Source organism: Equus przewalskii, chromosome 21 (genome assembly GCF_037783145.1).
Source record: "Equus przewalskii isolate Varuska chromosome 21, EquPr2, whole genome shotgun sequence".
Classification (NCBI taxonomy): Eukaryota; Metazoa; Chordata; class Mammalia; order Perissodactyla; family Equidae; genus Equus; species Equus przewalskii.
In genome coordinates, this window is record NC_091851.1 from 48113463 (window position 1) to 48139208 (window position 25746).

At 61.8% G+C, this 25746-nt stretch overlaps 2 protein-coding genes and 1 long non-coding RNA gene across 16 annotated transcripts in view; 1 reads left to right on the plus strand and 2 right to left on the minus strand.

Annotated features, from left to right (window-relative positions):
• The window catches only part of LOC103550974 (proteasomal ubiquitin receptor ADRM1), a 68675-nt gene extending 58131 nt beyond the window's left edge, over nucleotides 1–10544 (plus strand). For 9 of the 13 annotated variants that reach the window (XM_070587732.1, XM_070587729.1, XM_070587736.1 and 6 more), the window contains 9 exons: nucleotides 4854–5067; nucleotides 5772–5888; nucleotides 7674–7797; nucleotides 8188–8274; nucleotides 8918–8999; nucleotides 9223–9455; nucleotides 9710–9867; nucleotides 10037–10139; nucleotides 10312–10544. In XM_070587732.1, coding sequence (XP_070443833.1) covers nucleotides 4854–5067; nucleotides 5772–5888; nucleotides 7674–7797; nucleotides 8188–8274; nucleotides 8918–8999; nucleotides 9223–9455; nucleotides 9710–9867; nucleotides 10037–10139; nucleotides 10312–10418 — 1225 coding nt within the window. In that variant the 3' untranslated portion in view covers nucleotides 10419–10544. The other 4 variants (XM_070587749.1, XM_070587751.1, XM_070587752.1 and 1 more) reach the window with 4 other exon arrangements.
• On the minus strand, nucleotides 287–3704 carry LOC139078014 (uncharacterized). The gene is made up of 2 exons (XR_011530688.1): nucleotides 3088–3704; nucleotides 287–2757 (listed from the first exon to the last, which is right to left on the minus strand). It is a non-coding gene; the product is annotated as an uncharacterized lncRNA (long non-coding RNA).
• Nucleotides 10545–10762: 218 nt separating the features above from the next.
• Nucleotides 10763–25746, minus strand: part of LAMA5 (laminin subunit alpha 5) — a 51804-nt gene continuing 36820 nt past the window's right edge. Inside the window, exons 41-80 of one of the 2 annotated variants that reach the window (XR_011530681.1) lie at nucleotides 24839–25069; nucleotides 24070–24183; nucleotides 23706–23833; nucleotides 23394–23474; nucleotides 23097–23311; nucleotides 22603–22703; nucleotides 22271–22451; nucleotides 22037–22186; nucleotides 21370–21521; nucleotides 21192–21302; nucleotides 20832–20943; nucleotides 20020–20190; nucleotides 19647–19843; nucleotides 19345–19461; nucleotides 19049–19203; nucleotides 18616–18757; nucleotides 18414–18516; nucleotides 17685–17795; nucleotides 16619–16798; nucleotides 16367–16515; nucleotides 16118–16288; nucleotides 15885–16021; nucleotides 15641–15794; nucleotides 15352–15485; nucleotides 15113–15275; nucleotides 14655–14788; nucleotides 14428–14576; nucleotides 14226–14358; nucleotides 14007–14150; nucleotides 13781–13911; nucleotides 13479–13649; nucleotides 13260–13398; nucleotides 13025–13170; nucleotides 12764–12956; nucleotides 12524–12688; nucleotides 12239–12401; nucleotides 11986–12119; nucleotides 11811–11904; nucleotides 11482–11601; nucleotides 10763–11307 (exon numbers count right to left, since the gene is read on the minus strand). Coding sequence is in view for 1 of the 2 variants with exons in the window: in XM_070587727.1 (XP_070443828.1) it covers nucleotides 11168–11307; nucleotides 11482–11601; nucleotides 11811–11904; nucleotides 11986–12119; nucleotides 12239–12401; nucleotides 12524–12688; nucleotides 12764–12956; nucleotides 13025–13170; nucleotides 13260–13398; nucleotides 13479–13649; nucleotides 13781–13911; nucleotides 14007–14150; nucleotides 14226–14358; nucleotides 14428–14576; nucleotides 14666–14788; nucleotides 15113–15275; nucleotides 15352–15485; nucleotides 15641–15794; nucleotides 15885–16021; nucleotides 16118–16288; nucleotides 16367–16515; nucleotides 16619–16798; nucleotides 17685–17795; nucleotides 18414–18516; nucleotides 18616–18757; nucleotides 19049–19203; nucleotides 19345–19461; nucleotides 19647–19843; nucleotides 20020–20190; nucleotides 20832–20943; nucleotides 21192–21302; nucleotides 21370–21521; nucleotides 22037–22186; nucleotides 22271–22451; nucleotides 22603–22703; nucleotides 23097–23311; nucleotides 23394–23474; nucleotides 23706–23833; nucleotides 24070–24183; nucleotides 24839–25069 (5805 nt within the window). In the remaining variant the exon portion in view is untranslated. The remainder of the gene's footprint in view (nucleotides 11308–11481; nucleotides 11602–11810; nucleotides 11905–11985; nucleotides 12120–12238; nucleotides 12402–12523; nucleotides 12689–12763; nucleotides 12957–13024; nucleotides 13171–13259; nucleotides 13399–13478; nucleotides 13650–13780; nucleotides 13912–14006; nucleotides 14151–14225; nucleotides 14359–14427; nucleotides 14577–14654; nucleotides 14789–15112; nucleotides 15276–15351; nucleotides 15486–15640; nucleotides 15795–15884; nucleotides 16022–16117; nucleotides 16289–16366; nucleotides 16516–16618; nucleotides 16799–17684; nucleotides 17796–18413; nucleotides 18517–18615; nucleotides 18758–19048; nucleotides 19204–19344; nucleotides 19462–19646; nucleotides 19844–20019; nucleotides 20191–20831; nucleotides 20944–21191; nucleotides 21303–21369; nucleotides 21522–22036; nucleotides 22187–22270; nucleotides 22452–22602; nucleotides 22704–23096; nucleotides 23312–23393; nucleotides 23475–23705; nucleotides 23834–24069; nucleotides 24184–24838; nucleotides 25070–25746) is intronic. The other variant, XM_070587727.1, reaches the window with a different exon arrangement.

The window sequence follows — 25746 nt, forward strand, 5'->3', positions numbered from 1 at the left end:
TCACCACCAACACAATCAACATAATATAGCCAAGTGATAAGGGTACCAAGACCATTCAGTGGTGCCGGGAGAACTGGAAACCCACGTGCAAAAGAGTGAAGTTGGACCCTTACCTCATACCACATACAAAAATTAACTCAAAATGGATCAAGGACCCAAATGTAAGGCCTAAAACTATAAACTCATAGACGAAAACATAGGACAAAAGCTTCACCACAATGGGTTTGGCACTTGTTTCTTGGATGTGTCACCAAAGACTCAGGCAACAAAAGAAAAAACAGACAAATTGGACTTCATGAAAATTTTAAAATTTTGTGCATCAGACAGTATCATCAGTAAAAAGGCAACCCACAGAATGCGAGAAAATACTTGCAAATCATACATCTGATTAAGATTAATATCCAAAAAACAGCAAAAAGAAGCAACCTGATCCAAGAATAGGCAAAAGGCTTGAATAGACATTTCTCCAAAGAAGATAAACAAATGCCCAATAAGCACGTGAAAAGATGCTCAGCATCACTAAACATCAGGGAAATGCAAAGCAAAGCTACGAGAGACCACCTCACACCCATTAGGATGGCTCCTATCAAAAGAACAGAAAATAACAAGTGTTGGTGAGGATGTGGAGAAGTTGGAACCCTTGTGCACTGTTGGTGGGAATGTAAAATGGTACAGCCACTGTGGAAAACAGTGTGGCACTTCCTCAAAAAAATTAAAAGTAGAATTACCATAGGATCCAGTAATTCCATTTCTGTATATTTACCCAAAAGAAAGCAGTGTCTCAAAGAAATATTATGTACGTGTTCAGAGCAGCATCATTCACAATAGCTGAATCATTGAAGCAGCCCAAGTGTCCGCTGACAGATGAATGGATAAGCCAAATGTGGTCCATCCATACGATGGAGTATTACTCAGTCATAAAAAGGAAATTCTGACACTTGCTACAACATGGATGAACCTTGAGGACGTTATGCTCAGTGAAATAAGCCAGACACAAAAGGAGAAATACTGTATGATTCCACTTACATGAGGTCTCTAGAGGAGTCAAATTCATAGAGACAGGAAGTAGAATGGTGGGGGCCGAGGCTGGGGGCTGGGGAGTTGGTGTTTAATGGGGACAAGTTTCAGTTTTACAAAATAAAAAGTCTGAAGATGGATGGTGGGGATGGTTTTACAACATTATAAATGCATTTACTGCCACTGAACTCTACACTTAAAAAATGATTAAGATGGTAAATATTATGTGTATTTTACCAGAATTTTAAAAAATGGAAAAACAGTTATCATTGGTTGCCAGAGGTTAAGGAAGAGGGAGGGATGACCAGGCAGAGCAGAGGGTTTTTAGGGCAGTGAAACGGCTCTGTGTGATGCTCTAATGATGGACCCATGTCATTAGGTGTCGTCCAACACCAGCAGTGAACCCTAAGGTCAGTGTGGACTCTGGGTGATATGATGTGTCCCTGTAGCTCATGGGGTGTAACAAACGCACAACTGGTGTGTGTGGAGGGGTATGTGGAAGCTCTCTGTACTTCCTGCTCAGTTTTGGTGTGAACTTAAAATTGCTCTAAAAAAAGAAAGTCTAGGGGCCAGCCCGGTGGTGTAGTGGTGAAGTTTGTGCATTTGCTTCGGCAGCCTGGGGTTCACAGGTTCAGATCCTGGGTGCAGACCTACACACCACTCATGAAGCCATGCTGTGGTGGCGTCCTACGTACAGAGTAGAGGAAGATGGGCACAGATGTTAGCTCAGGGCCAATCTTCCTCACCAAAAACAACAACAACAAAGGACAGTCTATTATTTTTAAAAAAGAAAGAAAACAAGAAAAACCACCTGCCAAACCGTTTTCTCAGATGGCTGTGCCAATTTGTATTCTCCACCTCAAGGACGCCCCAGCACTCAGTATTGTCAAGTGTTCTTGGAGAAAGGAGAAAACCTTTTTTTACCCATTCTAATCGAAGTGTTTTATTTGCATTTCCCTTATGAATAGTGATGTGGACCATCTTTTCCTGTATGTCTTGCCATCTGTATGCCTCTTTGGTGAAATGTCTGGGTGCGTCCTTCGCCCACTTTCTTGTTGCACCCGCCCTTGGGCCCTGCAGTCGCTGCACGCCCCTGCCTTTCACCGAGGCCTCAAGGCTCAGCAAGAGCTGCTGGGCTTGCTTTTCCTGCTGGGGCGTGTGGCTGTCAGGTGCACTTCTGCCAGTGAGGGCTGGCAGGTCCCCCACAGCTGCCCCTCGCAGCGCGTGCAGCACATTCAGCATCCACGTGGCCCACAGCTGCGGCGGGCACGCGGAGTGGCCTCCACGGTGCCCGGCCACCTGTAGCTTGTTTCCTCACTGTAGGTTTTTCACAGAAAGTATTGAAAGTGTAAAGCTTTCTCTGAGCCATCCCAGGACACAGGCTGTCTGGCTGCAGGAGAGGAGGCGCTGGGTGGGGCCCGGTGAGGCTGCTGCCTGAGGCAAGCGCCGCTTTCAGGTTCTGGAAAGTTGGTTTCCCTGTGCAGTCTGGGGGCAGCTTGTGGCCTTTTCACGACTGAACGAGTGTCACCTGCCTGCTGGCCCCTCCGCAGGGAGCCAGATTGGATTTTCTCTCCGTTTTCTCTCCTGGTTTCCCAGAGCAGTGGTCGGCCAGGCTGTGGTGACACCGTCACGGTGACGACAGTGCTTCATGTCCGCTGTCCTCACCTCTGGTCTTGGGGCCCTGTGGACTCTCAGCAGTGACCGAGGACCCCCTAGAGCTTTTGTGTACGTGGGTTCTATCTGTTCATATTTACCATATGAGAAATTAAAATGAAATTACAAATACTTATTAACTAATTAGAAAATAGCAAACCTATTACTTATTAACATAACATTTTAAATGAAAAACAGCTATATTTTCGGAAACAAAAAAATTAGGGAATCTTTAGATCACAAGACAATGGATACAGAAGTTGTATTTTCATACATAAGAATATTGTACAGGGGCTAAAATGAAGGGCCTAAAGCTACGTGTATCGACATGAATCTTTAAAACAACGTTCAATAAAAAACACTTGTCATTTTTATACTTTCTATAGAAAGCTTAAATCAGATTTTACATGCGCATACAAAGGTCGTAACACATCAGGCGGGCGTGGAGGTGGCACCGCGATTCCGGCGATTCCGACGATTCCGACGGCCTTGCCTTTGGAGGGTCCCCGGGCGCCTTGGCTGCCGAGCCCGGAGCGTCGGTGGCCGCGCAGGGAGGGCGGTGGAGGCTCCTTCTCGGGCCTGCGACGGCTGCTCTGGCTCCGGGGGCAGCTGCCTTCACTGACCGCGCACGCCAGCCTCTGCCAACTCCACGCACACGGAGTGGGGGCGACCATCTTGGCACTGTTCTCAGGAGGGGTCCGGGGACCCCTAGCAGGACCACTACCCAAGCCCCCGCGCTGTGCGCTGCAGGCGTCCCCAGGACACCACCGCCGTCCGGCGGGCGCCGCGGCCCACGCACCGTGTCCCGGGCTGTGGTCGGTCGCGTTCTCTCCACTCGGGGACGCGCAGCCGACCCTCCCCCGCGTCGGCCTCCTAAGAGGCCCCTCCCCGCCCGGTGACTGTTTCCCCTACGTCTCGGGACCTGGCGTCCCGCACTGACAGGGAACCTGAGGGACCCTGCCTCGCGCCCCGCAGGTGTCCCCGCGGCCCGGCCCGGCCCGGCCCGGCCCGCTGTCCCGCGCTGTCGGGGGCCCAACGTCCGCCGCCAGGCCCGCCGTTTCCGGTCCCGCCGCCAGGGGCCGCCGCCGCGCCCCTATGACACAGCAACAATAGGGGCCGCTCTGGCCCGCGCGCCGGCCGGCGCTTCCGCCGGAACAGAGCCGCCGGCGCGGGGGCGGGCGCAGCGGGCGATGGACGGCCGCACTCTCCAGTCGCTCCCCGGCCAGCGGCGGACCTGTGCGTGACGGCGCCCAATCGGCGGCGAGAGCGGCGGGTGGGGCGGGGCGAGCGGGGCTTCCGGCGGGGCCCGGCAGGCGCCGAGGAGGAAGAGCGAGTCCGGACGGCGCTTCTCGGCCGAGTCTCGGCGCGGGCCAGGTGCGCGGGCCTCCGGGGGCGGGGACGGCCGCGGGGGGCGCCGGGGGCGGGGCCTGCGCCGTCGGCAGCCCCCGAGCCGGGCGCCAGGTCCGCGGAGCCGGCGGCTGGAGGGGCCGGGGGACCGGGGGGCCGTGCGCGGGGCGGGGGCCTTCGGGGCGCTGGGGGCCGTGCGCGGTGTCTGTCGGCTCCCCCGGCCGCAGCCCGGGCCTCGGCCCAGCGCGAAGCGGAGGGCGCTGGGCTGGAAGGCCTGCGAGGCGGAGGCCGGGCCGCCCCGCGCAGAGGGTCCTGGGGCGGCCGGGGGCTGGCCGCGGCTGCCCGGGCTCGGTTTGCGTTTCGAGGGCGCACACCTGCCGGGCGTGCCCGGCGGGAACTAGGTATCATGCCCAAGACTCGTCTCCCGTCTGGCGTGTGAGCGACGGCTCCGCCCAGCGCAAGTTTTTAAGTTCTTGGGAGCCCCAGACTGAAAAACAGTTTGTGAGTCCAGAAAGTGGTGTGGCCGGGGTCCGAGCCGTGTGCGGTGGTGCGGTGTGGATGCAGAGCTTGATTTCGTTCTTGAAGGAACTTGAGAAGCAGCCGCAGGGCGGCCCTCGGGGCCGGCTCCGTGCGCGGGTGCCGTCGGGCGCCGAGGCCTGGCCCGAGCGGTTTTCGCAGCGGGCCTGGCAGCCTCCGCGCGGCTCCCTGGCTCCCGGCGCACCCGGGGCCCGGAGGTTCAGAGAGCGGAGCCTTGGCTCTGTCGGGGCCGGCCCGGCATCTGAGGAGGGGGTTCGGATCCCCACCGTGGTGACTGGGTCTGCCTGTCCCTCTTTCAGGATGACGACTTCGGGCGCTCTGTTTCCAAGCCTCGTCCCAGGCTCCCGTGGGTCCTCCAACAAGTATTTGGTGGAGTTTCGGGCGGGAAAAATGTCATTAAAAGGAACTACCGTCACCCCAGATAAGCGGAAAGGGCTCGTGTACATTCAGCAGACGGATGACTCCCTCATCCACTTCTGCTGGAAAGACAGGACATCTGGGAACGTGGAAGACGTAAGTGTGTTAGCGCCGCACCTCGAGGACGCCCGCCTGGCCATCACAGCAGTGCGACCTTAGGGAATGCCCAGCTGCCAGCACTGCCCTCTGGGCAGACAGCAGCTGGTGCCCAGTTCGGAGTGCGTTGGTGGGATATGTGGGAATCTCTGGTTTGGAGCCCTCATCAGCTGTTTTGCTTTGCTTATGGGTCTTCCTGGTCTCAACAACCGCATAGATTTCTCCTGTCGCTGTATATACTTTCAACTTTGAGGATTAGCTGCCTAGAATTGGGGAAGCCGTGTAAAACTCCTGAGCTTTATCACAGTCCTCCAGAAAGCTTTCCTAGCCGTCATTTCGTTTAGTGTTCTTTGTTAGGTTTGAGAGCAGGTCCAAGTTGACTTTTTAGTCATCTTGGAATGTTGTTCGCAAAACATCTTTTTTAAAAAACTAACTCCTTCAAGAGCTGAAAGCCCGCCTTCCCTGTTGAGCGCCGAGCCCCTCTCCCGGCCCTCACGCCCTTCCTGGAGTGCCTCTGACCTGGCTTATCCACCCTGCGCAGAGCCTGCTGGGGAGGGTGTGGTGACTTGCTGGTCTGTGTCCTGTGTCCTCTCGGCCCCGCCCCCACTGACACAGGGTCCAGCGTGTGTCCGGGGGGGGGGGTCCCGGGACTGCGAGTGTGTATTTCTGTGAAGCTGACTCTGTTCTTCCGTGGCTCCCTGTAGGACCTGATTATCTTCCCCGACGACTGTGAGTTCAAGCGTGTGCCGCAGTGCCCCAGCGGGAGGGTCTACGTGCTCAAGTTTAAGGCGGGCTCCAAACGGCTCTTCTTTTGGATGCAGGTGCGTGGAGGCTTTGCACCTCTTCGTTTCTCACTGTCATCCAATTAAGGTTAGAAACTTGCCTGACGGATGGTAGAATTCGCTTTCACGGACCCGCTGATGCTGACCACACGTGCTTGTCATGGCACCCAGGCTTCCAGGGCATTGCTGTTCGGTGGGGGCCTTGGGAGGAGGGGCCTCTTCCGGAGGCTGTGTGCTCGCGGCTCGGCTCCGGGGCCCTTTTGAGGTGTGGAGTTCCCCGGCAGACAAATGAGTGATTTCCAGGCTGGGCCCCGGCTCTGTGCATTGACGGGCACATGGCCTCAGGTTTGCTTGTCTCCCAGTGCCCCCTCAAGCGTCACAGGGACCCCCGAGCAGAAGCACGGGTGACCATGTGTAGTCTCCCTATGGTGTTTTCACAGAAGTGGAGTGTCCTCGCCAAGGCCTTCTGAGCCTTTGCCTGCATTGTGTGCTTGGGGGGGTCTCTGGTTGTTGGCGCCCTGAGCTTCCTCATCCCTCAGTGCACCCGAGTCAGGAAGCTGCCATTCCTTCCTCGTTTTGCCATTGGCCTCGTTTCTGTCTCCTCTGTCACAGGCAGTATTGTAAAGAATGACCTTATGCCAAGCCTCTTTCCAGTGTGTGTGAGGATAACCGTATCTTCACATCCACATGTGGGAGGCCAGCCCCGTGGCCGAGTGGTTAAGTTCACGCACTCCGCTTCAGTGGCCCAGGGTTTTGCTGCTTCGGATCCTGGGCAGGGACCTAGCACTGCTTGTCAGGCCACGTGCCCCAACCCGAGGGACCCACAGCTGGAATATGCAACTGTGTACTGGGGGCCTTTGGGGAGAAGGAAAAAAAACGCACATGTGGACTTGCTCCTGCGGTGGTATGCATGCGTTTGCAGTGTGACATGTCTCTGTGTCTGGCCCCCGGAGGCTGAGCCTGCCTCCCCCGGCCGCCCCTCAGCACTTGCTAGGACAGGGCAGGAAGGCTGTCTTCTTGGTGACGGATGGCCTGGATCGCAGCGGCTTACCTCTGCCGAGTGGGGTGAAAGCGGCGTGGACGATGAGTGAGTGACTGTTGCGGCTGTGTTCCAGGACTTTATTTGCAGACCGGGGTCGGGGGCTGTGGTTTGCCAACCGCTGGCGTAGAGCTTGTTGCTACACTGTTTTACCGGGAAATGTCAGACTTTCACCACACACTGCCCTTTCTGTTCCTCCTGAGTTTGCTCATCTAACGGCTTTCCTCCCTCTGCCCTGAGGTGGGCCTGTGTGTCGTGTCCGCCTGCAGGCCCACAGCGCATGCTAGGTGACTGTTGGATGAATGAGTCGTGGGTGCCTTCTCTCGCGGTTCTAGGGGTGCTTACCGAGTGATGCTGCCTGATGACCCCTCCACACCCAGGTGCTCATTGTCCGGTGCTGCCATGGGCTTTATCACGTTCCTGACAAACACCAGAGGGCTGTGGGCCAGGGCTGGTCCCGGGCAGTGCGGTGGTAGAAGGCTTATCTCATTGCATTCTGCGCGTTGAAGGAAGGCTCTGGGCTCGTAGGCTGCTGAGTGAAGACGCAGGCCCTGGAGGACCGCAGGCGACCCCTGTGTGTGTTGAGTGTCCTTAGTGCTTCCGTTTCCCCGCCTGTGAAACGGACATCGTTGCGTGTCAGACTTCTGTCGACCCTGCTGGGTCCTCTCCATGGTGCTGTGTGACTGTGGACAGGTGACTTCACCTGTCTGGGCCTCAGGTCCCTCGTCTGTAAGCAGGTCAGTGGGCGGGCTGCTGAGCTGTGGCTGTTGTATCCTCCCCTACAGGAGCCCAAGACGGATCAGGATGAGGAGCATTGCCGGAAAGTCAACGAGTATCTGAACAACCCCCCGATGCCCGGAGCGCTGGGGGCGAGTGGGAGTGGAGGCCACGAGCTCTCTGCACTGGGCGGTAATGGTCACCTTCTGGGCTGTGCTCTGAGGTCAGCGGAGACGCCCGTGATTTGGACCCCTGGTGGTGCAGGCAGCTTGTTCTTAAGTGGAGATGGCAGGTTCCAAGTTAGAAGACCCTCCACTCCCGTCTTCACCTGATGAGACGGTGTAGGCTCCACCCGACGGGCCCGTATCAGACGACACTGACTACAGTCCAGGGGCACTTGAGCTGGGGGCTAGCCCCCCAGGGCTGTCGCAGTGGGGGAGTCAGCGTGCACGCTCTTTCTCAGCTGGAGGCCCTCCCAAGGCCCTTGAGCAGTGGGGGCCGTCTGAGAGCGCCTTCTACGGCGCTGTGGGTCTTGCCCAGGCCGCAGGCGCGCCCCGTGTCTGAGCGCCTTCTGTCTTCCAGGTGAGGGCGGCCTGCAGAGCCTGCTGGGGAACATGAGCCACAGCCAGCTCATGCAGCTCATCGGACCCGCCGGCCTCGGAGGACTGGGTAATGCCCGCTGGCCCTGCGGCCTCGAGTATACGTTGGACAGCCCTCAGCTTGTTTCCTTTAAGCTTCTACCTGACCTTGTCTGAGTGACGTCTGTGGATGTGTGTTCTCTGTGCCTGCTTCCCTGGGGAAGGGCCTGTTTCCCTTATAGTTTGAGCTGGGAGCAAGGTGGGCAAGGCCTTCCAGGGCCCCAGGGAGGACCCAGCTCCATACCTTAGGGGAGCACCGCTGGCTGAGGAGTGGGGCCTGAGAACGTGCACTCGGGGCTCCTGCCTAGGGTTCCCTGGTCCCCCTTTGGTCAGTGTGCCCGCTGCCATCTCCTGCCGGGCTCTGGTAGGTGTGTTTCTTAGACAGAGGAAACACTGGCTACCTTGAACTGCATTTGGATTGCGTGTTAGCTGGAACCTAAGTGTGCTGATAGTGGAATGGAATGGAACAGAAGTGATCTGACTTGATGGGATAAGCTTCCAGAATCCTCCAGCCTGAGTGTTTGCTCCCCCTCAGCCCCCAGGCCTGCTGCGGTCATCATCTTCCCTAGCTTGTCCCTTGGCTCTAGTGCAGGACGTTTCTGCTCTTTAGGAGGGGGAGGTGGGCTCTCCAGGTGGGCATGGTGCCTGAGCTCCTGTCTCCTTGCTCCTCGTAGGTGGGCTGGGGGCCCTGACTGGGCCAGGCCTGGCCAGCTTGCTGGGGAGCGGAGGGCCTCCGGCGAGCAGCTCTTCATCCAGGTGAGCCTCACCCCTGCCCCCAGAGCACACTCAGGCCCCAGCACCATGTCTGCTCCTTCAAGGAGCCTGGATGGAGGAGGTGCAGGACACAGTAGGCACCCAGGGAGGGTCCTTGTCATGGTCCAGACTCTTCCCGGGTTCTTGGCAGTGCAAGGACCTGGGCAGAACCAACCAGTGTGTCGTGGGCGTGTGGCCACTCCAGTGCTGCCCTCACTCTTCCCAGCTCCCGGAGCCAGTCAGCAGCGGTCACCCCATCCTCCACCGCCTCTTCCGCTCGCGCCACCCCAGCCCCTTCTGCTCCAGCAGCTGCCTCGGTGACCAGCCCAAGTCCCGCGCCCAGTTCAGGTAATGGAACCAGCACCGCAGCCAGCCCAACCCAGCCCATCCAGCTGAGCGACCTCCAGAGCATTCTAGCCACTATGAACGTGCCGGCCGGGCCAGGAGGTGGCCAGCAAGGTAACGGTGCTCCTCGGCTCCAGGCTGGGGGGTGAAGGTGCCTGCTGCCCCCTGCCCACTCACTCACTGCCTTTCCGAGGCACGGGGCTGAGCACATCCCTTCGCCGAGCTGCTGCTTTGCGCGTGCGTCACCTCTGCCCCCTCACCTCGCCATGCCCAGCAGTCTCACGCTCGGAGCGTCACTTGTCACTCTTCCCACGTGGGCGTCTGGGCCGGCCCCAAGCCGCTGATGGCCACGTGCTTGTCTACCCTAGTTGACCTGGCCAGTGTGCTGACACCTGAGATCATGGCACCTATCCTCGCCAACGCGGACGTCCAGGAGCGCCTGCTGCCCTACCTGCCCTCTGGGGAGTCGCTGCCACAGACCGCAGAGGAGATCCAGAACACGCTGACCTCGCCCCAGTTCCAGCAGGTAGATGCTGGCCTGGGTGCCCCTGCCGTGTGCCCAGCAGAGGGTGCTCTGCCTGCCCTCCTCGGCTGTCCCCATGCATCCCTGCACCTGCCGCTGGCCCTGGCGCTCCCCCCAGTGCCCCCTGTGCCTCCGCTGTGCCTGTGCTCAGACCTCTGGCCCTTCCTTTCAGGCTCTGGGCATGTTCAGTGCAGCCTTGGCCTCAGGGCAGCTGGGTCCCCTCATGTGCCAGTTTGGCCTCCCTGCGGAGGCTGTGGAGGCAGCCAACAAGGGTGGTAAGTACCTGCTGCTCTGCCTCTTGGCCAGAGTTCATTGTCCTCCTTGTAGTTAAGAGGAAAAGCTCCCCGTTAGCAGAGCTCGGGCTGGTTTTCATTTCCCATCCCCTCTGGTCAGCAGTCCTGGGCCAGCGTCTAGGAAGGTGGCCTCATGCTTTTAAATGCATTTTAGATGTGGAAGCATTTGCCAAAGCTATGCAGAACAGTGCCAGATCCGAGCAGAAGGAGGGCGACGGGGAGGACAAGAAGGACGAAGAGGAAGACATGAGCTTAGACTAAATTATTTGCTGTCTTTTAAGGGGTCGGGGCTCTTGGCTGTGCGATTTCAGTAGTGGCGTTTGTGATCTGTCACGCACCCTCACACCTCTGTTCCAACTTGCTGAGAAATAAAAGGCTTTTCTTCTATACGCCAGCTCTGGTTTTTCTTGTGGGCCCAGGACCAAGTGTCATGGCCCCACCCCTTGTTCTGGCTGGATGGGAGCTGCCCCTCTGCGGGACATTCTAGGGAGGTGACACACCAGGGGCTGTTCCGCCTGAGAGCTGCGCTCTGCCCGGGCCGCCATAGCCAGTTGTAGACCCGTCTCAACCGCTTTAATCTTTTCAAATTTAAAGTCGACACTCAATTGAACAGAAGTTACTTTTTTAATTTTTGTTTTAAGCAGTAGGGACCAGCGATTTACAGATCTCCCGTGCTATTAAAAATGGGTGGAAGGGAAATCTCATAATTAAGCTGAAAGATAAAAAGTATAAAAACCCCATTTTACCCTTTCATTTGAAAAGTCAGGCATAACTTAAACCATGTCCAGAAAAAAGATTTAAAACCCGTAGACTTTAGGACCTAGATAAATATACACGAACTTCCTCTGTGAAACGGGCTGAGGGCAGTGTTGTCAGTAAGCTGCGTGGAGGGGCCTGGGGGTCTGAGAGGCAGGACCCTGCCTGCCCATGGGCTCCAGGCCTGGGGGCCCTTGGAGACCCTCCTGCGTGGCTGCTGGAGCTGTGGCCAGGGTCCTAGAGAGGCAGCTGTGCTATGTGGCTGGGCAGCCGCTCGCCCCCACTACCCCCTGGACACCAGCAGAGTGAGGCAAAGTGACGGGGGCCCGGTTCACCACCAGATTCCTCATGCAGCCACGGTAGGCGGGCAGCCCAGCGTGTGCGTCCATAGGCTCTGGGGGCCAGGGGAAGAGGGAGGGAAGACAGGTTGGAGCAGAGACCGATGTCCCACTGGCACCCTCCCCCAGCTGTCCCAACTCTGGAGGGTATGATGAGAGCAGGGTGACCCCAGTGCCTGGTCCCCGAGCAGCAGTTTCCTCCTGCACCCCAAGGCGGCGGCCATGCTCACCAGGCAGACCCCCAAGGTGCAGAGGTGCCAGGGCGTCAGCCGAGGTTGCCAGCATGGGGCCCAGGGTGTGGTTGCTCTGCCTGTCCACCTCCAGCCGGAGCATGTTCCCATCTTTGGTCACTGTGGGGCACAGGCTCCTTGTGGCCGGGCTTGGAGAGGCCCCTCTCAACAGCCACGGGGCCAGGGCTGTTCATGTTGCTTGGCCTCTCTCAAGTTCCCCTGCCCAGGGGTCTGCAGCTGCCCCCTCCTGAGACCCTCCCAGGCACTCTGCTCTGCAGGAGGAGGAACTCGGGAGTGTCTCTGGCTGTGGGAGACAGGGCACAGCTCACCTGCCAGTCGGTGCCACTGCCCGTCACACACCACGGCTGGGTGCGTCACCACTGTGGAGAACTCGCCTGCACCATCGTCCGCCCGCAGCAGGACCTGGGGGGAGGCGGGGGCCAGGTCAGGAGGGCCCTTCCAACCCGAATCCCGCCCTGTGGCTGCAGCCCCTACTCAGCTTACCTGCTTCTCCAACACCTGCAGCTGCAGGTAGGGGGGCGCCTGCACCTGGCCCAGGTGGAAGACGAGGCCGCTAGCCGCCTGCGGCCGCACCTCCAGCTCCAGGCCCACATTGGGCAGTGTGGCCCCCAGGGTGTCTGCGGGGAAGGGCTGTGAGGGGAGGAAGGCCCAGCCCCAGGCTCCTCCTTCCTGGGTGTCACTTCCACCCACCCCGACCTGGGACACGTGGGAGTAGGGACACCAGCGCCTGACAGACCTAGAGTGACGACTCCCCCACTTCCTGCGAAGAACAGGCCCTTCTCCAGGGGGCCCGAGAAGCAGGGCGTGACTCCCACCATCTGTGTGGGGGCCCCCAGAGGCTGCCCGTCCAACTTCAGTCCCTTCACACAACCGCTGAACCTGGAGCTGATGATGGCCACCTGTGGAGATGCAGATGGGGGGACGTGGGCTCAGGTCTTGGGTGCCGAGGAGAGCGGACAGCTTCCAGCTGGGCAGGGGGCTGGAGATGGGGTCAGAAAGGCCAGGGCGAGGTGGTTCTCACTGGAAGTTTGCGGCTGCGGCCGCCATCAGGGAGGCCGCCCACGAACAGAGTGTGGGGCCGGGGGCCCTCTACACCCTGATGCTGCTGGCTGGGCCCCTCCTGGCCCTGGGCCCGGACCCTGTCTGTCACCAGCTGAATCCGAGTCTTCTCCCATCGCACGGACACCTAGGGGTGCAAAGAGCCAGGTGAGGGCGGAAGCTCCTGGGGCCCTGTCTGTGTCCTCTCCCCTCAGCCCCTCACCTTGTGCCACCGGCCAGCCCGTGAACGCTGGCGGCTCTGGACACGGAGCCGGGGCCCAGGGCCTTCCGTCTGAGCAACAAAGTGTCCGTGGCTCAGGAAGAGAGCCAGGGAGGGGCTACTGGCCGTCAGGGGGGCAGCGAAGAGCAGGAGCCCTTGGGGAGTGTGAGGGCGGACAAGCATCCTGAGGTGGGACCTGGAAACAAAGTAGGGATGTCAGCCTGGGCGCCCCCTCCACACCCACCCCACCCGGCCCGGCCTTACCAGTCCCCGGGAGGTGCCGGGACGTGTGCAAACTCCAGGTAACTGAGCAGAGGACCCCCAAACTGGTAGGCATCTCGGATGGTCCTGAAGGGCCCAGGTGGCATACAGGCAAGGTCCTGGGTGGGCTGCCGGCTGCGGCGGGAGGCCTAGGGGTGGGATGGGGATGCAGGAATGCTTTGGGGCCGCCTTCTACCTGCCCCAGTTCCGCCCACACACCACCCCTCAGGCACCCCACCTTCCGAGCTGCTGCAGCCCGCAGTCCTCGCGGTGCCTGCCTCCAGGTCTGGGTGTGAGGGGCTGGGGCGCAGCCTGAGCTCACGTTGACGCCACCCACGTTCTCCTGCAGGTCAAACACACGCTGTGGCCCCAGGAGCCTGCAAAGGGCCACAGTGGGCAGTCAGCTGGATGCATGGTGGCGGGTCAGCACCAGCCCCACAACACCTGCCCTGCTCACCGCTGCACAAAAACGTTGCTGATGCAGCCGCTGAAGTTTTGGATGGTGTCAGACTCTGGCAAGCCTCCCAGGAGGAGCCGAGGGGGCCCCTCAGGCTGGGGATGGGGCCGGGGCAGTGGCCCACGGTGGGGCTTCATCTGCTGAAGCTGATCGTCCACATAGAGCCAGACCCTGGAGAGCAGAGCAGTGTTTCCTCCGCCTGCCCTCACGCACCTGCTGCAAGGCACCCCCCAAGGGCCCCCGCTCTGCTGCAAACCCCATTCCTGGAGACAGCAGTGAGAGGCCAGGCAGGTTGGACTCACCCTGTGGTGTTGCTGTAGAAAGCTACGTAATGGGGGGCACCATCGGCAAAGCGCCCTCGTGTTTTCACCTCGGTCCTCATAAGCCGGAGTGTCACGTGGCCCTGCTGCAGGGACACCTCGCACGGCCCATCCTGGGGACAGGTGGGAGGTCAGGGGGCGGGCAGGTGGCTAGACTCGGGAGGGACAAGTGGGATGGACAGTCAGACTCGGGGCGGGGCAGACACACCGGGGACGCTCGATGGTAGAGCAGACCGCTGTCCCTGGTGCTGCGGAAGCCAAAGCCGGAGTAGACATCACCCGTGAGGGGCGAGACATCGGGGAGCGCCAGGGGCAGGAAGCCGTGGCCATGGAGAGTCACAGCCCGTTCCACCTGCAGGGAGGGTGCCCATGAGGACCCACAGCACCAGCCCGGCGAGGGCACTGCGGGCCGGGGGTGGGGGCTTACCAGCAGGTCTGTTGTGCAGCCGGAGCTGACGCCCGTCGTGTTCAGCCTCTTGAGATCCACGTACTTGCCCAGAGCTTTGATGCCCTTGACACAGCCACGGATGGAGCCTCCGGAAGGGAACAGCAGCTGCAGGCTGCAGGGACAAACGTCAGGGGGCTGCCTCCTCCAAGCCCCTCGCCCACGCCCAGCCCCACCTGCTCACCTTGGGGGTAGCTGGTCGGGTGGCACACCCCCCAGGTAGTAGGCGTCGGCCAGCTCCAGCACGTTCTCCTGCTCCACGCTGAACACGGTAGCCCTCTCCACGCGCACCAGCACGCGCTTGCGGCTGCCCCCGAGCAGGAACACCTGGATCTGGAAGGCACCGGCGTGGGGGCTGCAGGGTAAGCCATGTCCCTGCCAGCTGTCCCCGACCCCAAGACCCTCCTCGACCTGGGCCTTACTGCCTTGCTGGCTGTGGTCAGGGGCGGTGGGGGTTGCAGCGGGACAGCCTCCTTCAGGCCTGTGCCAAAGTCATAGAGGAGCAGGAGGCTGCCTTCCCTCACAGCCAGGCACAGGAACTGGTCCTGGGGGGGGCAGGGTCAGCACAGGGTCAGGGACGGGGTGGGAGGGGTGGGGGTATGGGTAGATGGTGGGGCAGCGGGCAGGCAGGTGGGGTGGGGGCGTTGGGCAGGTGGGTGGTGGTGGGGATGCAGGCAGATGGGAGGCAGCGGGCAGGTAAGTGGGGGTGGCAGGGAGGCGGGTGGGAGTGGCACTGGTGGGCAGGTGGGTGGTGGGGGGGATGCAGGCAGATGGGAGGCAGCGGGCAGGTAAGTGGGGGTGGCAGGGAGGCGGGTGGGGGTGGCACTGGTGGGCAGGTGGGGGCGGGGGGCGGCTGCGGGCAGGCATGCCTGGTGCTGCAGGAAGAAGATGATGCCGCTGGAGGACACGAGCCGCAGCTCCTGGTCAAAGCGCTTGGTGTGGCTGATCTGACTCTCCACGCTGATGCGGGCAAAGCCAGAGCCGTCCAGGTAGGAGCCGTCTGTGAGCCACGGGTCCCCAGTTGACTTGGAGCTGCCGGTCAGAGGTCACGGGGTCAGCTGAGGGCAAGGTGAGTTGGGGCAAGGGTCGGGCCCCAGGCTGCGCGTACCGGGCACAGGGCTTATCCACAGCTGTGTCGAGCCGGAAGGTCTTCTCGAAGTTGTAGAGACTGACCACCTCCTCGTTGAGTGTGTCCATCTCAATGCAGCCCCGGTAGCCAGGGAGGCGCAGGGGTCCGGGGGGCTGTGGGCACAGCACAGTCAGGGCACCTTTCCACCCAGGACAGACCCAAGGGGAAGAACTCAGACTGCAGTGGGACGGACTGAAGCCAGACACCAAGCAGGACTTGCTGGGACAATAGCATGGGGCAGCTGCTGCGCAGGCCAGGGCAGGCTCACCGTGAAGTTGCTGGGGTAGCCCCCCACGTAGAAGACAAAGTCGTCAGGCTGCAGGCTGAGCAGCCCCTCGGCCCCAGGGGCCACTGTGTCACCCTTGGTCTCATGGACCATCTGATTCTCCACTGTGACAGACATGTGGCCAAACTGGAGGGTCCTGAGGGCAGAGGCAAGGGCGTGAGAAATGGACATGGGGCCACACCAGGCCCACCAGGGGGGCACAGCGCACGGGGGCTGGGCCACCCACCTGTCGATGCTGACAGCTGCAAACTGCTCCCCAATGTCCTCGTCGATGCTGAGGGCTGCAGGGCCTGCCCCCCCCAGGCGGTACACCCAGTGCACCTTCTGGTCACGCAGAGCCACACCCATGTAGTCACCTGCAGCCTGTGGCAGTGGGACACTCGGTGGGACAGGGACCAGCATGGCCCACCCCCTCCAACCTGCTGCCCGCTCCACCCACCCACCAAGCCTGCCTGGTACCTGGCGGCTGCCCATGTACAGCACAAAGTGGTCCCCAGCGGCCTGGCCACGCGCTGGCTCCGGGCTCTGCAGATAGAACTTGAGGGAGGTATAGGCAGCGAGGTCTGAGAGGTCCCGGGGGGTACGCAGCTGCACCCCCGAGCGCCCGTTGAACTTCATGGACACTTTGACCTGCGTGGGGTGCACAGTCCATCAGCGTCTATCACGTGGTCTCCCAGCCACCTACCTGCCCCTGGCACTCGTACCCACCTTGCTGGCAGCTCCTCGGGCCTGAGCAATGAGCTCCCGCACACGGCCGATGCTGGCAGACAGGGCCAAGCTGGCATTGTGCGTCCCACGGTTTTCCAGGAGGCTCAGCTTGGCCAGCAGCTGTGGCAACGTCTTCTCCAGGGTGGTCACTGCAGGGAGGGGAATGGAAGAGAGGAGGTGACCCTGAGAGCCTTGTCTCCCCTGCCCCTGGCCTCCCCCCGCCATCAGGGGCACCGTGCCCTAGGGGCCCACCTGAGCGGCCTGCGTCAAGCACCGCCTGGCCCAGGTCCTGGCTCTGCAGGCCTCCAAACTGGCCCTGCCACTGCTCCAGGGTCTGCTGCATGTCCCGAAGCCGGGACTGCACGCGGGCCGCCGTGTCCTGGGCTTCGAAGGCCACAGCCTTGGCATTGGCAATCTTCTTGCTGGTCTCATCTGTGGCGGGGAGTGCACAGGCTCAGTGAGGGGCAGGTGAGGACCATCCTGGCCTCAGCTCCCATCTGGGGAGCCCACTAAGTCCCCCATAGCCAGGACCAGCAACAGCGACACCACCCCCCACGGTTCTTGTGAGAACCTCGGAGCAGTGGACACCCACCCTCCATCCCTTGCTGATGGCCCCTCCTGTGTGTAGCCTATTGGGCCAGAGCCTGGTCACCCTGACACCTCCCCATGTCAGCTCAGCCCCATCTCCCCACAGCCACCCCTACCCTGGGCCACCATCTCTTGTGGGACCCTGCCCAAATCCCTGGGCCCCACGTCCAGGCTGGGATGCTCTACTCTCAAGGGGTCGTCGGGCAGCCACACAGATGCCTGCAAAGCTGGCTCAGATGCCTCCCCCTCCCCCGGGGTCCCCCTGCTCCCCAAGGCCGTCCCCTGAGCCCTTGGCTCCAGCCACACTGGCCTCTTTGCTCCCACCTTCACCTCTGCGCTCACCCACCAATTGTACCTTCCCCCGGACACCCCAATGTCCCCAACCTCTGGGGTAAAACATCCCCCAACACGCTCCCATGCCAGCCCCTGGTTATTTCTCTCCAGAGCACTTCCTGTCCCTTGCAATTTTTACTTGCCACTTGGGGCTACTTTGTGTGGTGTCTGTCTCCTGACCAGAAGCAGGTCCCCAAGGCCAGGGCCGCCCACTATGGGAGCCCCCTCAACCACCCTGGCCACCATTCTGGATGGTACAGGTGTGAAGATGTCCCTGCTCACAGAGCACAACGGGACAGCACTGACTGTAGTGATGTCTGCATGGGGCAGGTGTCCATTCACTCTGAGGAATGTGAGATAGCAGTGAGGCTCAGGGCAGGCACAAGGCCTGACCTACCCGTGTCCATGGCCAGCATGGCCTGCACCTCCTGGATCTGGGCTACCAGCTGCTCCTTTTTGGCCTGGGCGTCGCGGAGCTGGGTCCCGGTGCCGTGGAGGGTGGCCTGCGCTGTGGGGGAGGCAGCCTCAGCCCCAAGGAGCCCCCGCCCTCATCACACAGGTGCAGCCCACTTTGGCCCTCCTGACCACGGAGGACCAAGGCTGACTTGCACACAGACAGACGGAGACATCCAGACACGAGGGCCCTCGGCTCGGGGAAGCATGGGAACACCCCGAGTCTTGAGGCAGCCTCCCAGTCCCACAGCAAATGTAGTTATTCCCATCTCATGGATGAAACGATGGAGGCTCAGAAAAGCCAAGCCATTGCCACGGCCTGCCAGTGCTCCAAGGTCCTAGTGGCAGAAGGTGCACGCCCACCCCCTCCCCCTGCTTTCTCACGCTCACCACCCTCCAGCCAGGACAGCAGGAAAACTGTCAGCTGGTCCCATGTTCTCTTCCCTGGGGGACCTCCACAGTCCCAGGGCCCTGTCACAAGGCCAGGGTGAGTGGTGGGCCTTTCTTTGCAGGGCTCCCAGGGGGTGGACACGCCAAGGTGGTGGGAAGCAGGATTTCCACACGGGGCAGCCGCTACCCTGACTCACAACGTGACAACTCACAAACCCCCACACACATGGCTGGAGGCTGAGGACCCCGCAGAGCCCGGACACCAGACGGACCCGGCACTCACCGCGGCCCAGCCTCCACTGCTCCCTGAGGACGGCCTCCTCCAGGGCACTGCTATTGGCCCGCAGCTGCTGGGCACGGGGCGCCAGGCCCTGCTGCACCACCATCTGCAGACACCAGGACAGGAGGCAGTTCACACCCACCCGGAAGGAGCTGTAGGGGGTCAGGGGCTCCTGGCAGGGCCTCAGGGAAAGTCAGGGCCTCACCGCCCACGTGTGGCTCGATTGCTGCAGCGCCTGGCCGGCGGCACCCTCGGCAGCCTGCACGGCTTGCAGGATGCTGCTGTAGGCGTTGGCGGCCTCAATGGCTCGCTGGATGAAGCCGTCCTGGTTGACTCCGCGGATGATGCTGTCGGGGGAGGCAGGGGAGAATCAAAGGGCATGTGGGGGCCAGACATCCTCAGGCCAGCACGCGGGCCTCCTGCCATCACAGCTGCTCGGCCAGCCTGCCTGCTGGCTCCAGCCTCCTGCCTTTTCCCTGCCGTCTGTGGCATGTGCCTTCCCTGCTCCCTGCCTCCAGTCTGAGCCTGGGCTCCTCTCTCTGGGAGCCCTCCCAGACCAGCTGTGCCCCTCCAGACCCTGACTGCCCCGGCAGGGACCTGGGCTGTGTCCCTAGGGCACTCCTCTTTGGGCCCCACACCTGGACAGGTTGAGCGCCAGTTGGTCCAGCTGCCACGCGTGGGCCTCGGCGGCTTCCACCAGAGCCACCTTGCTGCTCGCCGGAGAGAAGGCCCGCATCTTCTCAAGCAGCGGGGTCCAGGCCCCGTCCAGTCCGGCAGCGAGGTGCTCGCACTCCTGGCGGGGGATGGGCTTAGGTGGGACCCTCCTCCCGATGCCCTCCTCACTCCCCCTGATCCGGGACCCCAGGCACCATGCTCTGCACGCAGTGGAGTGTCCATACCTGCCTGGTGTGCGGTCCTGGGAGGGGGTACTTACCTCCTTGGCCTGGTCTATGCCATGCAGAAGCTCAGAGAGCCGGGCCAGGGTGTCACGGGCAGCCTGCAGAGTGGCCCTCAGGGTGGCACTGTCCTGGGACAGCTCCTGTTTCCGTTGCTGGAGGTGATGGGGATTGAGGAGGGGGTGAGAGAAACAAAGAGGTCTGACAGGGTAAAGATGGAGTGCAGGGTTGCCGGAGAGGAGTATGAAAGAGAAGGGGAGAGGTGGGAAAGAAGGAGGGGAAGGGAGAGGTGGGAAAGGGGGAGGGAAGGGGAGGGGACGGGAGGGGTGGGACTCCTTACCAGGGCCTCCTCCAGGCGTTCCTGGTTGCGGCTGTTGAGCTCCTCAGCCTCCCGTGTGGTGCCCACGGCCCGGTTCAGGGCCTCTCGCAGGTCCATGAGGCCGGCCTCATGCTGGGCCAGCTGGTCTTGGGTGCGTGCAGCCAGCGCCTGGTTCCCCTCCCAGAGGCTGGTCAGCTGCTCCTGCACGCGGGCCAGCACTGGCCAAAACCCAGTATGGGGACAGTTGCTTGGGCAGTGACCCTGGTGCTCGCCTGGCCCCCATCTACCCCCCAAAGCTGATGTGACACAACTCCATGCTGACCTCAGCCCCAGGGCTCCCAGCCGAGTCACCACCCCTCCCTGTCCCTGCCCTGCTGGGGCTGACACCACTCACATCTCTGGGCCTCGCCCAGCTCGGCCTCAGCTGCTGCCCGAGGGGCCCCCAGGTCTCGGGCCCGCATCTCCCGGAGCAGCCGCTCCACCTCGGCCACTGTCCGGCGCAGCTGCTCACCCGACGGGGCCGAGTCGTTGGCTGGTGACAGTCGAGCCGTCTGGGACTCGAGCTCTGTGGGGGTGGGGGTTGTCAGGGCCGGGCAGACCTCTGCCCACTAGCTCCCAAGCCCAAGACCCCCACCCAAGCATCTCCAGACCACCAGTACATAACCCAGCATGCCCTGGATGCCTCCCAGAGCCCCGGGCTCAAGGCCACAGCTGTGCTCGGCCTCCAGCCTGGCTCGGCCCTCTCGCCCACAGCCCCCCACTTCCCACAGGCCCACTGCCGTCTGCTGCCTGCTCCCTTGGCCTCCTTGCCTGGCCAACCCCTCCTCCTAGCCCAGTGCTCAGTTGAAATTTCACTTCTTCCCAGACCCCTGGGCTGGGCCAGGTGCCCCCTTCTTGCTAACACATCTTAGTTTGTAATTAAGGTGTTCACCAGTTGGTTTTCCCAGGAGGTGAGGTGCCCGCGAGGGGATCGCTGGCCTGTCTCACAGAGCCACCTACTCTCTTGCTCTGGCCACACCTGCCACCTCTCTTACCTCCCCACTCTGCCCTGCTGTTGACTCAGCCGAGGCCATACCTCCCTCTCTAAACGTCCACACCCTGCCAATTCTTCAAGGCCAAGCCCCCCGGAGGCAGCCCCCCTACTCTAAGCCCCGAACGCCATTTTGCTCGGCCCCTATCCCCCTGCCTGGCTGAGCCAGCCCCTACCTCTCAGGGCGCTGTCCACAGCCCGGATGGCCGCCAGCAGGGTCTGCACCCGGCCCAGCGAGGCCTCAGTGCTGTCCAGCAGTTGGCTGGCCCGAGCCTGGGCCCCTGTGGCCTGTGGACGCAGTGCCCCATCAGCCCACAGCCTCTGATGATGAGAGGAAGGCCGGGGGCATGGGGAGGGGCCTCAGGCCTGAGCTGAGGGTCAGGGGTGACAGTGGATGGTCTGGAGCCCAGGAAGAGGGGCCTCAGGAGGTGGAGTCTACCAAGGGGGAGAGGCCCAGGGGGAGGGGTTTGCTTGAGAACCATCCCAGGGGGCTCTGGGGGAGGAGACTCCAGGGCAGGGGTCCCCAGTGGTCCTGCCTGGCCGTCCAGCCTCTGTGTGTCCTGCCCAAGGCTTGAGCTCTGTCGCTCCAGCGCCTCCAGCCTCTGCGTTGTCTCATGGCGGGGGCCCAGGGGGCTCTGCAGCTGGCTCTGTGGGGAGGGGAAGGTGAGGGCCTGTAACTGGGGAGAGAGGCTGGGGGGCCGGGCCGAGAGGTACCTGCAGGTCAGCGATGGAGGCGTTCAGCCTGTGCAGCCGGGCCCAGGCCGCAGAGCTGGCATTGACCCCGTGCAGCTGCTCCCGGATGGCAGGGAGGAGGGCGCCGGCCCGCTCCAGGTCGTCCAGGAGCAGGACCACACAGTGGTCACACACTGCAGACAGCACAGGTGGGTCAGTGCAGGGTGTGGGGTGGGCGTCGGGTGGGCATGGGACCAGGGAGGGAGTCGTGGGATCCACACAGTGGGGATAGGTCTGCCAGGGGTCATGGGGCTGACATGGGGGTTCTGCACTGGGCTGAAGGTGACAAGGTTGGTGGGAGTCAGAGGTCAGTGTGGGGATCAGGAGGTTAACAGGGAACTGGGCAGGTGCCAGGAGGTCAGCACAAGGTCGAGGTGAATACACAGTTGGGTAGGGTCCAGAGTGGTGGGTGTCAGAGAGTGGGAGTGAGGTCAGCACGGAGTCTTGGGGTCAATGTAAAGGCAGATGTAGGGTCCCTTGGAAAACTGAAAGAGTTGGGATCACAGGGCTCCCCTGGAAGTCAGGGTTAACGTGGGGGTCACCAGCGCAGTGCAGGCTGGCACTCGCACTCCCTCACAGGGAGTTGGGAGAGCTGGGGTGAGACGGGGGTGGTCAGCTGGGGCACAGGTGGGGTGGAGTGGGGGCCTACCTTCACAGTGGACACCATGGCCCCCAGGCCTGCCTGGCACAGGCACCTGGTGCTGGTGGCTACAAGTGTCACAGCGCTCGCCACTGAGCCCTGGGGGGCACGTGCAGCGACCAGTGTGCAGGTCACAGTGGCCCCCTCGGCACTGGCAGCCTGGGGTGGGAGGGGTGGGGTGAGTGGCTGGCGGTGGGCCCCAGGTGCCTGCCATCCCGCAGTGCCCCACCTGCCCACACTCACGCCTGCAGCCTTGCTCGGGGAGCCCCCAGTGGCCAGGGGCACACTCGCGGCACTGGAGACCCCCAGTCCCTGGTCGGCAGTGACACTGTCCACTCTGGGGGTGGCACTCGGAGCCCTCGGCGGCTGGTCCACAGGCGCACGGGCGGCAGCCCCTGCAGCCCGCGAAGCCGAAGTGTCCTTCCTGCCAGTACATGCTGCAATCACAGCTCTGCCCAGCCTGGAGGCTCTGCCCCAACACATCAAGGCCCCACCACACAGCGAGGCCCCAACCCCTCCAGCCTGGAGGCCCCGCCCCCACACAGCGAGGCCCCGCCCCTCCCAAGCAGCCCTACCTGACAGCGGTCACAGCTTGGCCCTGTCACACCTGCCTTGCACAGGCACTGCCCGCTTTGGGGGTCGCAGGCCTCAGTCCCACATGGGGAACAGTCACACCCTATAGAAAAGGGACTGTGACAATAGTCCTGACCCCCATTTCGGCCTCTTCCCCCTCCCCAAAGAAGTCCTTACTGAGCTCACACTCCGCAGGGATCTCCATCCTGCCCCAAAGAAGCCCCAGCCCCTCACTTTGCACCACCTCCGCAGGTTCACCCCTGTCCAGACCACACAGCGGCCTGTGCACTGTCCTACCTTGCCCTCCTCCCCTGCAGCCCACACTCGGCCAGAGGGGCCTGCCAGAGTCCTCCCTCAGGGGAAGCCAGACTCCCAAAGTGGCCCTTGGCCTGACCACGGTGTCCCTGCTGGGCCGGGTAGGGAACACAGCCTCATCCCAGAGGACAACAGCAGCCCCCACTGGTCAACCCGCCCCTCAAACCGCCCCGCTGCCTACGGGTGCAGTTGCCGGGCAGCAAGGCGTTGCCGTAGAAGCCAGGGGCGCAGCTCTCGCAGCGGGGCCCAGTGGTGTGGCGGAGGCAGCCGCGGCAGGTGCCCGTCAAGGGGTCACAGTCGCTGAAGAGCATGTTGGGGTCACCGTTGCCGCTGCAGTCACAGGGCTGGCATGAGCTGCCCAGCACCAGTGGGTTCCCAAAGAAGCCGGGTGCGCACCTGGGGCGAGAGCAGGGTCAGTGATCTGTGCCCACACACACATTCTCTGCAGGCCCAAGCTCTCAGCATCCCGCCTGCTCACCGCTCGCAGGAAGCCCCCGCATAGCCGGGTTTGCAGAGACACTGGGTGCGACCGCCTCGCAGGATGCAGCCCACGGCAAAACTGCAAAGTTGGAGGCAGGCATTACACACCTGCGTGATCTGGCTGAGCAGCCTGTGTACTCAGCCTGGGCCAGGTATCAGGGGTCCCCACCTCGTGGGCCCACCCCAGGTACCCTGGCCTCCACAGAAGGCACTGCTGACCCAACCAGGTAGGGGATGGGGGCGTTCTAAAACAGGGCTGTCAGGGCGTGTGGCCACCAGTTGGGACCCTGGAGGAGCTGGCCCAGCTTACTTGTTGGAAGGCACTGACAGGGGGCAGGGGCAGCTGACACAGGGGGCTGCAGGGTCCTCTGACCCACTGCGCACAAAGCCAGCCTGGCACTGCTCACAGTGGTCACCTTCAGTGTTGTGCTGGCAGCCCTGGGGCAAGGGGACAAATCAGCAAGGATGGTGGAGGCCCCACTCCCCACCAGCAGGGTACACTCAGCTGCCCCCAACCCTGCCAGGGACTCTATGCGCAAGGCTGGCTGGGGCCCCGCCCAGGGCACCTCCCTTCCCCCAGACCTCAGCGTAACAGAACTACTGACCCAAAGGCCCCGGTCTTCCCTAGTTTGTGCCTTTGGCGGCTGCCCTCCCCCGACCAGGGCCCCACTCACCACGCAGACGCCCGAGCCAGGAAGGCAACGGTCTGAGTGGCCATGGCATTGACAAGGGACACAGCGACCCAAGAAGAGACCTTTGACGTCCCGATAATAGCCGGGGGCACATTCCTGTGGGACAGCGTGGGACATCAGCGCTCAGGAAGGAGGCAGGGCCAGCCCGACGTGGGGGCAGAACAAGAACCATGCTCACAGATCAGACCCTCAGGGATCCTGGCCCTGGCCCTGACCGCTTGGAGGCACGAAGTCACAGCCTGTAAAACCACACGGACGCCCTGGCTCAGGGGACACCCCCCTCCTAAGTGGGCCGGGGCCTTCTTTTTCCTCCGAACACCCCTTCCAAGTGGGTGGGTGTGCAACCACAAGCTGCCTCGGACAGGTTAGCAGGTGGACGGATGCCCAACGGGCGAATGCTCAGCGGAGGGTGGTGTGGTGGACGAGGCCTGGGTGGACCAGGAGACGGGGCAGACTGGAGAGTGAGTGGATAAAGAGCAGCTGCATGCACAGACGGCTGGGCACCGAGACGGTGTGACAGCGGATTAGTGGCCAGATGAGCAAGGGGGCTGGCGCGGCCTGCGGCAGGAAGGCAGGGCTGCTGGGAAGGCGATGCCAGCGGTTAGGATCCGAGATGGAGGCGAGGGAGATGCGGAGAGAGGACAAGAGCAGACGCTGGGCTCTGAGCACGGCCGGGCCAGGCGTGCGCGGGTGGGGGCAGGCTGGCTGGTGGGCAGCAGCCCCATGGCCGGTCCCTGTGCCCATGCCTCACCTGGCAGGAGTCCCCACGGTAGCTGGCAGGGCACATGCACAGCTCCACGTTGCTGGCTGGAGGCCCCCCGCCCAGCTCGCTGGCCACCTCGAGCGCCACCCTGCGCAGGGAGACGGCCGAGGAGATCTGTGAGAAGAGGGCACGGATCTGCAGCTGCTCCAGGCCGGCCAGCACCATCATGAGCTCCTCGCGCGACACGGCGCTGTGGGTCTCCGCATGCCGGAAGTTCCCCTGCGGGGCACGGCAAGACCTCAGCGGGCCGCACGCAACAGGGCAAAGCAGGAGCCCGGAGGAGGCCTCCCCTCCTGCAGCGGCGGGGCACTCAGATCACGGGGCAGGAAGGGTGGCACGCAGAGCTAGAAAACCCGTCACCATGGGGACACCAGGACCTGGACCCTCCCTCACGCCATGTACAAACCCAGATATGGCAAGAGTTCAAACACACAAGGAAGACAGTTGAAGCTTTGAGAAAAAAAGTATACGTGAGTATTCCTGATCTCGGAGAGGCAGATACTTTTTTAAACAAGACACAAACACACTAACTGTGAAGGAAGGATTGATAAATCTGAGTGTGTCAAATTTAAGAGCTTCCATTCATCAGAAGACGTCTTAGAGAAAGATAGACATGAGCCACAAACGCAGGGGAAGACATTGCCACTCTGATGTTGGACACAGGGTGAGTGTCAAGAATAACACAGAACTGAGGCTGGCCCGGTGGCATGGTCGTTGGGTTTGCACACTCCACTTTGGCGCCCTGGGGTTCACCAGTTTGGATCCCAGGAGTGGACATACACACCACTCAACAAGCCATGCTGAGGTGGTATCCCACACATAAAATAGAGGAAGATGGGCACGGACGTTAGCTCAGGGCCAGTCTTCTATAAGCAAAAAGAGGGAGACTGGTAACA